The 13,607-nt window shown below is 39.4% G+C and overlaps 1 protein-coding gene across 3 annotated transcripts; it reads left to right on the forward strand.

Moving 5' to 3' along the window:
• The first annotated feature begins 1,727 nt into the window (after positions 1–1,727).
• LOC112430876 (sialoadhesin) lies at positions 1,728–11,920 on the forward strand. Of its 3 annotated transcripts, none has more exons than XM_024799379.2 (9): positions 1,728–1,827; positions 2,366–2,401; positions 2,528–2,788; positions 2,868–3,113; positions 3,192–3,374; positions 3,527–3,616; positions 5,001–5,099; positions 10,321–10,407; positions 11,642–11,920. In XM_024799379.2, the coding sequence occupies exons 1-9, from the start codon at positions 1,797–1,799 to the stop codon at positions 11,683–11,685; spliced, it is 1,077 nt and encodes a 358-aa protein (XP_024655147.2). In that variant the 5' UTR covers positions 1,728–1,796; the 3' UTR covers positions 11,686–11,920. The 3 variants fall into 3 exon arrangements, with proteins under 3 accessions (XP_024655147.2, XP_076734334.1, XP_024655148.2); XM_076878219.1 differs by having other exon boundaries at positions 3,530–3,616; XM_024799380.2 differs by having other exon boundaries at positions 3,261–3,374.
• Positions 11,921–13,607: the final 1,687 nt, after the last annotated feature.

The following is a 13,607-nucleotide window of genomic DNA, read 5'->3' on the forward strand; positions in this document are numbered from 1 at the left end:
CTGACCTCTTCATGGTCTGACAGAGGCCAGGGTACATAACTGGCTCTTGACCAGCTTCAGCCTGTGTCCACCTGTGTTGGTACAATATTTGAGCGTTGATGGCCCAGTGCTCCTCTGCAGACTCAGACACACATTTTCTACACTTATAAAACATTTGAAACAGAAAGAATAAAAAGCAAACAGCACTCAAAAGTCAAATATATTTAAACCAAGAGTTTAATACAAAAAATCTGATGACCGTGACAACAAAATATGAAAGATTTTGTTGTCATTGTACCAATGGAAATATTTTGGGGTCATTCTAGACCCAACATTTCCTTCAAGAGTCACATAAATAAAGTGTCCCAGGTACTTAAATTTAATAATCGACATTTTAATCATATACGTAATAATTTAAATATGAATGTTGCAAAAACATATTTTTACTCAATGATCATCTCCCATATGGACTATTGTTTGACGTCCTGGTCACTTGCTTGTCCAACAACACTTAAAACTATTGAAAACATTTATAAAAGAAGTTTAAAACTACTTGGCAAAAAACCGACTTCTCACCACCACTGTCATGTGTTAAAAATCATAAATTACTGAACTTCAATAACCTAGTGAAACTTAAAAGAATGTGTTTAATATATAAAGTCTTACACTCCCTTGCTCTGCCACCACTAAAGCAATTTGTTTAAGGCACAGGTTAAAAACTGGTTATGGACAAATCAAGTGTGTGATCATGTATAAGTTGTATAGTTTAAATGTTTTATTTGGGAATAGAAAAGTGTGTACGTGTGAGTTTGGTGATGGAGTTTTTATTATGAATGAATTATGAATTATCATGTCTATTTTTTTATGTTTTACGGACAAAAGATGGAAATTCGCCCTTGGCTATAATCTGGTATTTTTTATATTAATGGAATTTTTTTTTACATTTGTGTTCATTAACATGCACTGGCCTAAATAAATTAAAATAAAATAACAATGTTAGTATTTAAAGTCCAACATCTCCCTCTAGTGGTCATATATAAACCATGTGGGAGGATGGTGTTCATTATATTCCAGCTACCACAGCTTAACAGGCTGGATAAACTCTGCATGTCTCCTGTCAGTCTTGTGTCTAACACAGACACACAAACATTCACATCTACGACCAATTTAGACTCACAGGTTAATCTAACTGCCTGACTGTGGACTGTGGGAGAAGCAGAGTGCCCAGAAACAGCCATGCAGACCCCACACAGAAAGATGGAGGCTGGATTCAAACCCAGCACCTTCTTCCAGTCAGACAACAGCATCACCATGCTGCCTCAGGGGGACGTCCACTAAATGGTTATAATGGTTGTAGTTTGTTTCATTGACTAAGCTACAACACTGACAGCAGACTGAAGTAGAGTCGACGTTTTAAATGATATTTTTAATTGATTTCTTGTGAATGAAGTCATAAATGTCATTTATTGATTATCACAGAGAAACTCAAATATCATGTAATCATCTCAGTTAACCTGAAATTATGTCAAAACAACGTTGCTGGTTTCTTAACTTTTGAAAGCACAAAAGGTTTTATGTGTTTCTGTGTGTTACACTTAAAAAAAACAACTTAATTTTAAAGGTTTTGCAACAAAAGAGGAACTGCAGAGTGTCTAAGTTCATATTCTGGAATAAATTTATCACATGAATCATTAAGAAGTTAGAAATCCACCAATAACTCTCAAATAGAGGAAGAATACGTGCTCAGAGGAAGAGGGCGGGCTTTACTTGGTGTCAGTGACAGAAATGAAAAAAAGCTCAAATGAGTGAGAAGGACGATGAAGGAAACATCTGTGCTGTGTCTGCTCTGTAAGTAGAATCTCTGTGTTTGTTTGAATTCTTGTACTTTGACTGTCTGCTCTCCTGATAACTGATGATGGAGGAGAAGACATGAAAAACAAATCAGGCTGAATTCAAGTTCAAAACACCACGAGGACCAACTGCAGGTCTGAAGTTTCACAGAGTTACTGATGAATTACTGACTGTGAAGCACTATGGTCAACACTGTTGTTTTAATATGTGCTATATAAATAAATTTTGATTTGATTAGATTTTGAATTTATAAGTGAAAAGCTGAAATAAAATGTTGGTGTTTGTGTGAACAGAGCAGAGTGGTGCACTCTTACGTGGACCTCAGTTTAGTGCTAGTCTTTTGTATTTACTAATACATACAGTTACATATTATTATAACATAACTGTATGTGATTCCTTGTGTAACAGTAACTACATTAGAGCATGAAATATGAAATGATGTGATCAGTTTTATTTTAGAATTCATTATTATCAAATATTACGAAGTTGTTCTTTACATTCACCTCAAATCAACCTGAGTGTCATTTCTCTTTAGTTCTGATCTCACTGCTGAGCTGCACAACAAACCAAGGTCAGTAACCTTCTTCTGTCACAGTTTAAACCTGATAAACTCTGACAGGTTTTACACATTTGGATTAAAACCTTCAGTAAAGATCTCAAAGACGTGATCATCAGTTCTTCATTTTAACCCTCACAGCTCGTCTGACTCTGAGTCCCAGCAGCTCTCAGTTCTTTGAAGGAGACTCTGTGACTCTGAGCTGTGAGGAGGACGACAGCTCTGCTGGATGGACTCTGAGGAGAAACGCAAGCAATGGACAGAGGACTCAGTGTGGAGATGGGTGGGGAAAAGCAGCTGGTTCTTCCTGTAACATCGATGTTTTCACCCATTACAGTGGAGTTTACTGGTGTGAGTCCAGAGAGGGTCCCATCAGTAACATGGTTAACCTGACAGTCACTGGTAAGCTGAGTGTGTGGAGTTAGTGTTGATGAAGCTGTGTGTAAATGGATGAAATGCTGTAGTTTGTCTCTGTGTTGAGGTGGATCAGTGATCCTGCAGAGTCCTGTCCTCCCTGTGATGGAGGGAGATGACGTCACTCTGCTCTGTAAAAACAAGACTGGTCCCTCCAACCTCCCAGCTGCTTTCTATAAAGATGGCATCTTCATTGGGAATGAGTCAACAGGTCACATGACCATCCAGCATGTTTCCAGGTCTGATGAAGGCCTCTACAAGTGTGACATCAGCGGTCATGGAGAGTCTCCATCCAGCTGGATCACTGTCACAGGTGACACACTCACCTGTCTGTGTTTCTGCAGCTTTCAACATTCACAATAAACTAATGATTGTATGTTGTATGTTTAAGGGAAATCTACAAACACATCTCCATCTACTCCCACACCTGTATCTACATCCACTTCTATCCCTACATCAGCATCACCGCATCTTGTTCTTCCTGTGTTAATCTCTGTTGGGTCAGTCTGTGTTGTGGTTCTACTGGTGTTACTGGTTCTGCTGGTGAGAAAACATAATCACAGAAAACCTGAAGGTGAGTCTCAGACTTCCTGATCTTTCATGTGTGGACTTTGATTTGTTGAACAATTTAAACATTATTATGATTAGATTTCAGTGTTTATTTTATCTGTCTGTGATAATAACATTTGCATTCATATGATAAATTATATTACTGTTACATTTCAGCAGATCAAGACAAAGCTGCAGGAGAAGATGTCACATACAGTGACGTCAAGATATCACATGGTCGACAGCAGCCTGTGAAACACAGCAGAGGTAATGTTTGGGGAAATTTTGGCGGGAGATGGTGTCAGAAAGCTGTATGTTTACGATAAGGGAGATGTGCCAGTTTTATACCACTACAGGATTTTCAAATATATAAAGCAAATCTTTGAAAAGCATGTAGAGTTCACTTCATGTGACAGGAACAGTCGCCTCAGATAAAGACCTTCAGTAACAGATGATCCTCTACAGGAGAATCTATGACACAGTTCAGTAACATGGAGATTGTTTGAGAAACAAGCATCAGCTGAAATAGGAAACAAATGACTTGTTACTTTTGTAAAGATTTACGTGAGTGCACTTATCATTTTCTTGGCATCCTGTGTCCATGTAGCTTATTCGATAGACTGTATACCAAAGATGGACAAGGCTCTATGACATCATCCAGCAGTTTCTGAAAGTCTGCAGCATTTTCAAGCCTTAAAGTAAATGTTTCTGAGACGTTAGTTTTATTTAGACTAATGTGACTCTGTTTTTATGAGAAGGAGAAGTGCGAAGTTATCAATGCCAATGCTAGCTAGCTTATATATCTACATCCACAGACAGCATGGGGCAGATAACTGGGCACATGTTTAGTAGAAGTTGGAGGGAAAGGGGTCTAAGCAGCTTTGATCAGATTTGATTGGCTCCAGAGTGGTTAGATTTGGGCTAACGTTTCAGGAACGTAAAATCGAGGGCACATAAGAAACTGGAAGCATGTGACAGTGTGTGTTTTGAGCCCTGGATCATGAGGAGCTTCATCTTTTCAAGAGGTTAAGACTGTGCGTTAGTCTAACGTTGTGCGTTTATGATAGATCGCGAGAATATTATGAAGCATGTTAGGCATATAGCTCACCTTCATATTTTACACATTTAATGATAAAGATTATTCAGTTAGTTAAATGGCTTTTTCATAGGTAGTTAATTCATAGGTAGTATGCAACACCATCTTAGTTAAATATATCTGTATGTAAAGTTTCACACCATACTAAGTGAGAATTGTTCTTTGCATGCTGGACGGTCTGTTGTCTGCGGTTAGCTGAAGCTAACAGCTCCGCAGTTGTTCAGCATCCTGTTTGTGACATAAAGAAAACACTTCAGCTGCAGGTGTTTCAACACAGGGCTGTTAGTTTAAACATCTTTAAACACGAAAAACACTTATGTGATAACATTTTAAATTCCATTAATCTCAGTATCTTTGTTTAGGCTCTGAATCTACCTTTTATGAACGTAATCATTTGTTAGTTGTGTGATATCGTGGCACATTTACCTGATTTGTGGTCACTCAGTTACATTTTATTTGTCACAGAAGCTTTTCACCTTTTCAGTGATTCTATCTTCTGCTTAAACTATTTTAAACATCCTAAATCATCTAAATAGTTTGTGTTTTATTGTGCAGAGAGTGATTCTGCTACAGTCTACTCAGAAACGAGAATTGAAGACGTCAGTTATGGAGAAATCGTCATCAAAGACAAGAAGAAAAAGTCAAAGACAAAAGGTAGAGCTGCTCCTCTTTTTCTCCATCTGGGTTCGTTTCTACATCCAATCACTGAGCTAAATGCTAACATATGAATGCTAACACTTTAATAGCTCATAACATTTGAACTTCACATGTTCACCATCTTAGCAGCATGCTAATATTTAGTAATTACCAAGCATCGTGAACACAAGAAACAAACAACATACTGCTGCATTTAAACAGTGAGCTAAATTGGATCTTTGAGGTTTTAAGCAACAAACGGTTCTTTTTACGTACATGTGCCAGTTTCCTGATTGGCTTCCTACGGTCATGTGATGATGAACATTTTCTCAGAATCCTCAGCTGTTTCGTGAAAAACTAAGTATACCTCATTGATTTATCTTCTTTTCTTCATCTTCTTCTTATCTATATGACTTTCACAGTCTTGTCATTGTGAAGGAATTTTGGCCCACTTTTCTTTGCATCATTGAATCAGGTCTTTGAGGTTTGTGGGCATTTGCGATGCACAGCTCTCTTAATAAGATCACTAACGGTCTCCTAAGCGTTCCAATCAGACTGAGGTCTGGGCTCTAACTGGAGTGTCACAGCTTTGTTTTTTGGGTTCACATTAAACTCTAGAACACTTTGGAAGTTACTGGTTGGTTCATTTACTGCAAGGTGCTCAGGTCCTGTGCTTCAGAACAGGCCCAAATCCTCACACCTCCACCACCATGCTGACAGTCGGTATGTGGCGTCAGTGTTGATGTGCAGTGTTTGGTTTTCCCTCAAATGTTGTCTTGTGCATTATGGACAAACATTTACACTTTGGTCTCATCTGTGTACAAAGTTCCAGAAGTCTTGATTTTTGATTTCTTGGTTTGTTCAGATGCGAAAAATCCCAAAACAAAACATAAAGAGAGAAGACGTTTTCCCCTGGGAAGTCTTTTTTTATTTGAATTGTTTTCATTTTACCATAATGAACTTTAACATTTAGCATGTAAAACCTGTAGAGTCTGAGGTGTAGCTGTTGGATGTTTTGCAGTTTGGGGTCAATTTGCTGGGATGTTGACTGCTGAGGAAACTGCAGTAAACACTTGCTGATGATCAGTTAATTAAGTGCATTTGATTAGTGTTTGGCTGCTTACCTTAGAAATTCCTGTGGACACAATGAGGTTGTACTTAAACTTGTTATGTGACTGAAAATCCAAACAGTGGCTCGATTATTTACAGGAGCTTTATGAGGGAGGAATAAATCAGCAGCAGTTATATCCTGCAGTTCACATACGTTAAGGTCTGTCACTGTAAGACTAAATGAGGATTTTGTGTGAAGAAAGAATAAAAAATAAACATGTAACTTTTATTACCCTGGAAAATCTTGTCTGTTAATATTATCTGACATAACCAGACAACAGACTCACCTTCATGACACTAAAACAAATCTGGCATTAAGCTCAGCTCACTGTGGCAGTCTCTCTTCACAACAACCGCTTTAACTTGTGGCGTCAGCCCCAAACAGTCGCTGTAAGTTGTAATTTTGCTGTCAAACAATCCTAAACAGCTGCCGCTAGCGATGTCATTACCCCAAAAAAGGCACATCAGATTGGGCAGGTAGTAACATCTGAGGATGTCAGCAGTGTTGATGCTACGATTTGAGCTGAGCTGCCCGTGCTCGCTCTTAGACAAAGAGTTTTTTTATTAATGTTTTTTATTCATTCCTGTTAACAATAACCTTAGAGAAAGGCCACAGATAACAATGTATTATTGGTTCTTTCAACACTTCCTGACAGCATGACTGTCTGTGGTGGCTCATTGGTTCCAACCGAATACATAAAATGTTAAAACACTAAAAATCTAACGTTCAAACTTCCTCTGTGTTGCTTCACTCAAAGAAACAGGAAATGCTGCACTTGTTGTCGATTTTCTTTAGCAGCAGATTAATCCACACTTGTTGCTGCAGGATGGTGTGTGTAAGCATGTTGTCATGATGATGAACAGACAGGTCATCCAGCTCAATAGTTCTGCTTTCTGATGTGATTTTAGCACAAATATGGCACATCTGCCATTTTCTTTGAGCGACATGTGGCTCTCAGCGTCTGCCTCAGCTTAGCCACAAGTGCCCTGTGAATTGACCTGATGCCATGTGTGCAGTAACATTTGGGCCACTTCTCTACCACAGAACATCCATCATACTGTAATAGAGCGATACATGCCAAAAGCAGCCCACATTAGGCCCAGATGTGCCTTGGTACATACACAAGATAGAGAAGCGACGTCCTGTGGTTGAAACCAGTTAGTCTGAAGCAGGTGAGATTTCAATCTGCTATGTGCTCTGGCTTGGATAGTAATAGTGTTCATGTTGTGAGACTGTAGCTTGTGGTGAAGTGTGTCATTTAGCATTGTAGAAGCAGCAGCTTGGTGGATGTCACCTTTCTTTTTCACACAAAACATCTCACAGGTTTATCCAGTCATTCATTGGCTCAGAGCAGAGAGGTGTTAAGAGGTGTGAGGTGCTGCTGCAGTGTATGAAGTACATGTACTTTCTACATGATGCAACATTGCAAATACAATTTTGACATATTTTCCGTGACCTAACAGTTATTCCCAGTAATCATATCAAAAGCAGTTCTGGAATCAGTTTTGGAAAAAACTAAGCAGGTCGGATCAACGAGGCCCAGAGATAAAGCTCCTGGTTATGTTTAACCTTGAACAGAGTAGATTTACGTCCTCTTGCAGTCACTATTATGAGCGACATTATGACTCACTTTCGGGCTTTGGTCAGAATTGTAACTGAAATCAAACTTCTCATCTTTCTCTGAAAGCAACCTTTTAATAAAGACATGTGAGCAGCATATGAGGTTAGTTATAGATGACCAACACCAAACTGGACCATCTCTACCCCCAACTGTCACTCAGCAACAGATCCCCACAGCTCTGCCTTCTCAGCCCCCTACTCTACACCCTGTACGACTATGACTGTACACCAACTCACCCAACCAACATCACTGTCAACTATGATGAAGATAAAACCGCACACAGGAGGTAGTGAACATCTCCTGGTGGTGCTCATAAATGAACCTCAAGCTGAATTCCCTTAAACACCCTGGTAAAGAAGGCCCAGCACTTCCTCCGTGTCCTGACGAAGAATAACCAGAAGCTGCTGCTGGCCTTCTACGCTCCTCAGTGGAGAGCCCGAGAGAACATGTTTGCTGGGGTGTTGTTTGAACACAGGTAGCTGTGCACTTACTGGACACTCAACTGTAGCTCTCATGCTGACACAGTGAACATTACCATTCAACAAGCATTAGACGACAGCTGTGCTTCATTTAGCTACATTAAAGCTCTACACAGTACAGAAACTTGCCCACTCAAGCTGACAAATAATGTTCATTTAAAAGCTGAAATGGGAGAAAAAGCAACTGTAATTCTTCAAGTGCATCAATCAATCAAAGTAAAACATGGACTGGCATCAGTGAGTTTTGGGGGTATTTTTTTTTCTTTCCTTTTAGGAAGAAACTTTTTGGTCACCATGGATTACTTCTCTTTATCTACAGCTCACACTGTCTGTGGTGCACCACAAGGTTCAACCTTAGGTCCTATTTTTCTTTCTATTTAAGTTCTTCCATTTAAAAAAAACCCCCCACAACATCTCCTTTATTGTTACACCAGAGCCACACAGATATCACTTCCCAAAAGACCCAGCAGCTGTTTTAAATGATCTCAGTCACGTGACTGTAAATGTTGTCATAAAGCTGGCATCAGCTTAATACTACAGAGATGAGGTCGACTGAATCAGCTAAAAAACACATTTATATAAAACTCATTTTGTGTGATTCCATTACTTAATCTGTATCAGTAGGATCGGACGTCTGTGGCTGTGGTAGAGTTGGGTCATACCAGTCAGAAGGTCAGCAGATCAACCCATGACTTCTCCCTGAAACATCGATCGGAGTGTGACTGAATGTGTGAATCCCAGAATGCTTAGGCATAGATAAAAGTACTGTATGTGCTTGTGACTGGGTAAATTAGAGTTGGACAAAGAAGTCAAACTAACAACTGAACATCTGCCTAAAGAACAAATATCTGAACATACCTGTAGAGTCCTAGTTATAATTAGACCATTCAGGCCTGTGGCACAGCAAAAGTTTTCAGTGTTGACACAATTGTACAATTGTAACCATGCTCTCTGGTCTTTCTGGGCTATGGGTGTGTGGTGGGCTTTCTCTTAAAATTATATTTTATTTAAAACAAACAAACAAACAAAAACACCAACAGGGCAGGACGGTGTGCACTCAACCTTTTACTCTATCGTCTCCTCGACACACATGGCACACAGGATACGTTACTCTCCATAAAACAGTCCCTTTGTAACCACTAGGTAGGAACAAAAATTACCTCCTACAAGATGCCTTGTATGAAGTAGTTAAATATGTAAAACAAATATGTAAGCCGGCTCGTTTTCTGTCTGAGACACGAGTTATTCCCATCATAAAAACAGAAGACAGATGAAGTTAAAAAAAAGAAACAAAAAAATGGTCTCGGGATGGTTTCTTGTGAGGAAGGACGTAGTGTCTTTAGAAAATCTTGCTGACTCTTGCGATGCAGACAGGCAGCAGACTTTAGAGGTGGTTCCTGTTTTTACGTCTCACACCTCCGCCCATCTGTCAGGGTGGAAAAAAAGAGAGAAGTTGGAATCAACAAGTGTTTGACGTTTTAATGTGGCTTTTTGTTAATTTCATGGATGATTCAAGTAACAGTTAAAGTGTGGGCAGCATGGAAACTGTGATTTGTATCTGAAGTAGTTCCTAGGAGCTTCTCAAGCAGTCCTTTAATACGATTCATTAACTTATCTTTTTTTAAATTTGCATGTCAAACCACAGCAGAAACTTCCTCGTGTAGCCTGAGGCCAGCTGCAGTGCAGTCTGCTTTGGGTTGGCTAACAGCGGAGTGTTGCAATAAGATGTTTGCTTCATGCGCTGTGGGGAAAGTGTGGCAGTTTGCAGTAAAAGAGCACGGCGGTTTTGTGGATGTCACCTTTGTTTTTCTCATAAACACCTCACGCTTCTATCCAGTCACTCATTGGCTTACAGCAGAGGTGTGAAGGGGAGAAGAGATGTGAAAACCCCTTTGGAGTTTAAAAAATACTCATCACTTGTATCACTTGTATTCTTCATGATGCAACATAACAAATAAAGTGTTTTGTAGTAGCTGTGGTGTTGCAGTTGTTGTACCTGCAGTAATTTAAATGTGTTTTATTTTACAGAGAGCGACAGCATGGCGGTCTACTCCTCAGTGAAAACTAAAGACCTCAGTTATGAACAAGTAGCCATCAGCCCAAAGAGAACCAGAGGTACAGCTGCTCTTTATCTCTCACTTTAAACAGAGCAAAGCTAGCAGTGTCATGCTAAGCTAAGCTAACCATGTTCTCACTCAAGCTCAGGATATCAACCTTCGCATCTTGAAAGGCGCAGGAACCAAACAACTTCCTCCTCGTCTTAGTGTGATGCATAAGCATACTACACTGATAAGAAGTTTTCAAATGACTAAACCAGGGTGTTTTTAGACAGAAGACGAACCAATCAGCTCAAGGCCCAACGTAAGATAAAGAAGCATTTTTCTTTTTTGAGAACGAGTTTCAATTTCAAGTGCTGCACCAATTTGAGACAAATTTAAGAAAACTAACAAAATAAACAGCCAAAATCAACCCACACAAGAAGGAAATATCTCAGTGGTCACATTTTAGTGAAGGGCAGGGGTTAATGTGTGATTTGGCAGGTGGGGAAACCTTAAGATTGGCTGTAGTGGTGCAGCACATAGTAATGTATCATGTGGTAGACTTTACTGTGGGTACAGGCTGTGACTGATATTCACTGATCGTTGTGAACTGAGCCAGCTGATTTAATCACGTAAAAGCAGATGTTTCATGAGCTGTCATAAATTTTAAACCCCTGATAATAGACAGCTAATTTCAAAGGTAGAATTTACTGAGTGAACATCATCACCTTGAATTTAGATCGATGCCTACTGCCTTTGCTGCAACCTACATGAAAACCACAGCCTGCTGTGTACAGTGCAGCATAGAGTATATATGGATACTTAAGTCTGTTTGCAGGATATTTCATGAAAAACAAATCAACAACACACCTAGTTACCAGTGGACCATCCTGGTACATTGTAGACAACATGTAGCCTCAGCTTTTAGTGTCAAACTGCTAATTTTGTCACCACAGACCTACAGACTAAATAGGGACGTTGATCATTTGACGCTTAAAGTTTGTTTCAGTCGGTACAAAAGTTAAAGCAGGGTAAAACAGTAAAAAAAAAAAAAAAACCCAGCGATGCCTCAGATGATGGTGTGGAAACTATTTCTGTGTTTCATGTGAGGATTACACTGTTTCCTCTGAAAATCTTGCTGAGTTGCAAACAGGCGGCAGACTCTGGAGCTGGTTCCTGTTTTTAAGCGTCGCTGCTCGTCCTGTCTGATAAAATCTGTCAGTTTAAATTTAAATGTCATTCAGTGACGCTGATGAGCTCATTACTGATCATTAATCGTGTTTCCTGTTGTTTCAACTGTTTGTGTTCAGACTTTAAACCAGAGTCAGAGGTCGTCTACTCTTCACTGAAGTAGTCCACCAGTCCAACCACAGATGTCCAGCTGCTGGTCTCTAACTGGTTCCCCCAGCACCTCAGACCAGAGGACATCCACATGTTACAGATTTTATTAAATATATTTTGTCTTAATCTCCTGTTGTTGGACCCGTGATTCATAATTTGCATTTTGATGCAAAATCAGCAATGTGAAATATTTATATAAATAATGTAAAATAGGGATATTTGTATGTAACATTAAAAAGTTCCAGATGTTTTGTGGTATTTATTTACATTTGTCTTGCTCCTGTTCCCACGCAGCATGGGGTCGGGGGTATCTCTGTGGCATTGATTAAATTTTGCTCTCTCATGCTCCTCGTGTGGTTCTGTGGGTTTCAAACATGGGGGGAGATGGAAAACTTGATTTGCTCCACTTTTGTTGTGGCTTACCAATACAAGCCTGGCTTCAGTGCAGAAAACAAAACAAAAAGATGTATATTAAACCACAGCCACAGACTCAAAGCAGCAGGCACTGCAAACTGCACAGAGCAGCGTCAGCATGCTTGATGGAGGAAGAGGTTTACTGCTGTAGGCATCCAGAAACCACCTGCACAGCAGCTGGCATGGAAACACTTTTACATTTAAATCAATATGGTTTCTGGCAGCAGTTTCTCTCAGTTTTCTCTCAAACATGAACATGTTGTGGGGTCAACAATATAACAAACCTGAATAGTTAGTTTTCATCATAGTTGCCATTTTACAGTTATGTAGAGAATGAAAGAAGAACCCCCTGTGCTGTCAGTATGTGAACCATGTTTGATGGTTAATTATTTATTATTATTGTCACACTCAGTATTTTAGGATAAAACATGAAACTGAAACATTTTGGTGTCTAATAAAATGCACACTTATGACCACGTGACTCTGACTGGCTCCTGATCCAGCACAGAGCTCAAACAGTTACCTCTCAGTAAAGCTGAAAAGCAAAGGCAGATTTAAAGTCTGCTGCCCTCTACTGGTTAAACCTGGTGTTACAACAGACTGCTTTAAAAAACTGCTTTAAACTGCTTTAAAAATGACAGCACTTGAACCTCTACTAGAAGATGTCACATTTTAAATCAGTTATCTTATACTTTCAAATTAGGTACAACACATAGATAGAAAAAAATCAATGACGGTAAAAGGATCACCAGTGTGTGGATAGCAAATTTCCCACGTGTGGGACTAGTAAAGGTTTATCTAATCTAATCAGGAGGTTAGAGTCACTAACATGTGAGATTTTACTGTTTATCTCACCTGGTCTTAGAATAACTGGGAGTTGCTGGAATAAAGCCCGTCTGTCCCTGATCAGCCTGCTGCACATCATTCTTTTGAGTTTTCTTTAATAATACAGTAGAATCTGCACATTTTTTCTCCATCTGACTGTACAATGTAAATAGATCTAAATCTAAAGATATGAAAAGGATCACAGATATGTACTCATCCAGGTCTTTAAGACATCCTTGTAACTAACTGATTAGCATCGTCTGGCTTCATCGATAAAGATGGCTGGGTATCTCCATTGCAATGAAAATAGGTTTTCAATGCCTAAAGCAGGGGTGTCAAACTCAAATACACAGTGGGCCAAAATTCAAAACTGGAACAAAGTCACGGGCTAATGTTAATATTTATTGAAATATATTTATTCCTCCAGATATAAGAATGAATCTTTTCTTATGGACTCAAACACGTTTTGCTGAAAAACTGAATATGGAACAAGCAAAGCTTAATACTAAACAATATATATATTAGCTGTATAATACCAGTAGGCCAGCTCTAATAGTAATTTGGTATGGCTTCGCGGGCCAAATGTAATTAGGCTGCGGGCCAAATTTGGCCCGCGGGCCAGAGTTTGACACCTAGGTGGCTGTGGCTGGGTGGCTGTGGCTCAGGTGGTAGAGCAGGTCATCTCCTGATCGTAAG

Source organism: Maylandia zebra, linkage group LG3, assembly GCF_041146795.1.
Source record: "Maylandia zebra isolate NMK-2024a linkage group LG3, Mzebra_GT3a, whole genome shotgun sequence".
NCBI lineage: Eukaryota > Metazoa > Chordata > Actinopteri > Cichliformes > Cichlidae > Maylandia > Maylandia zebra.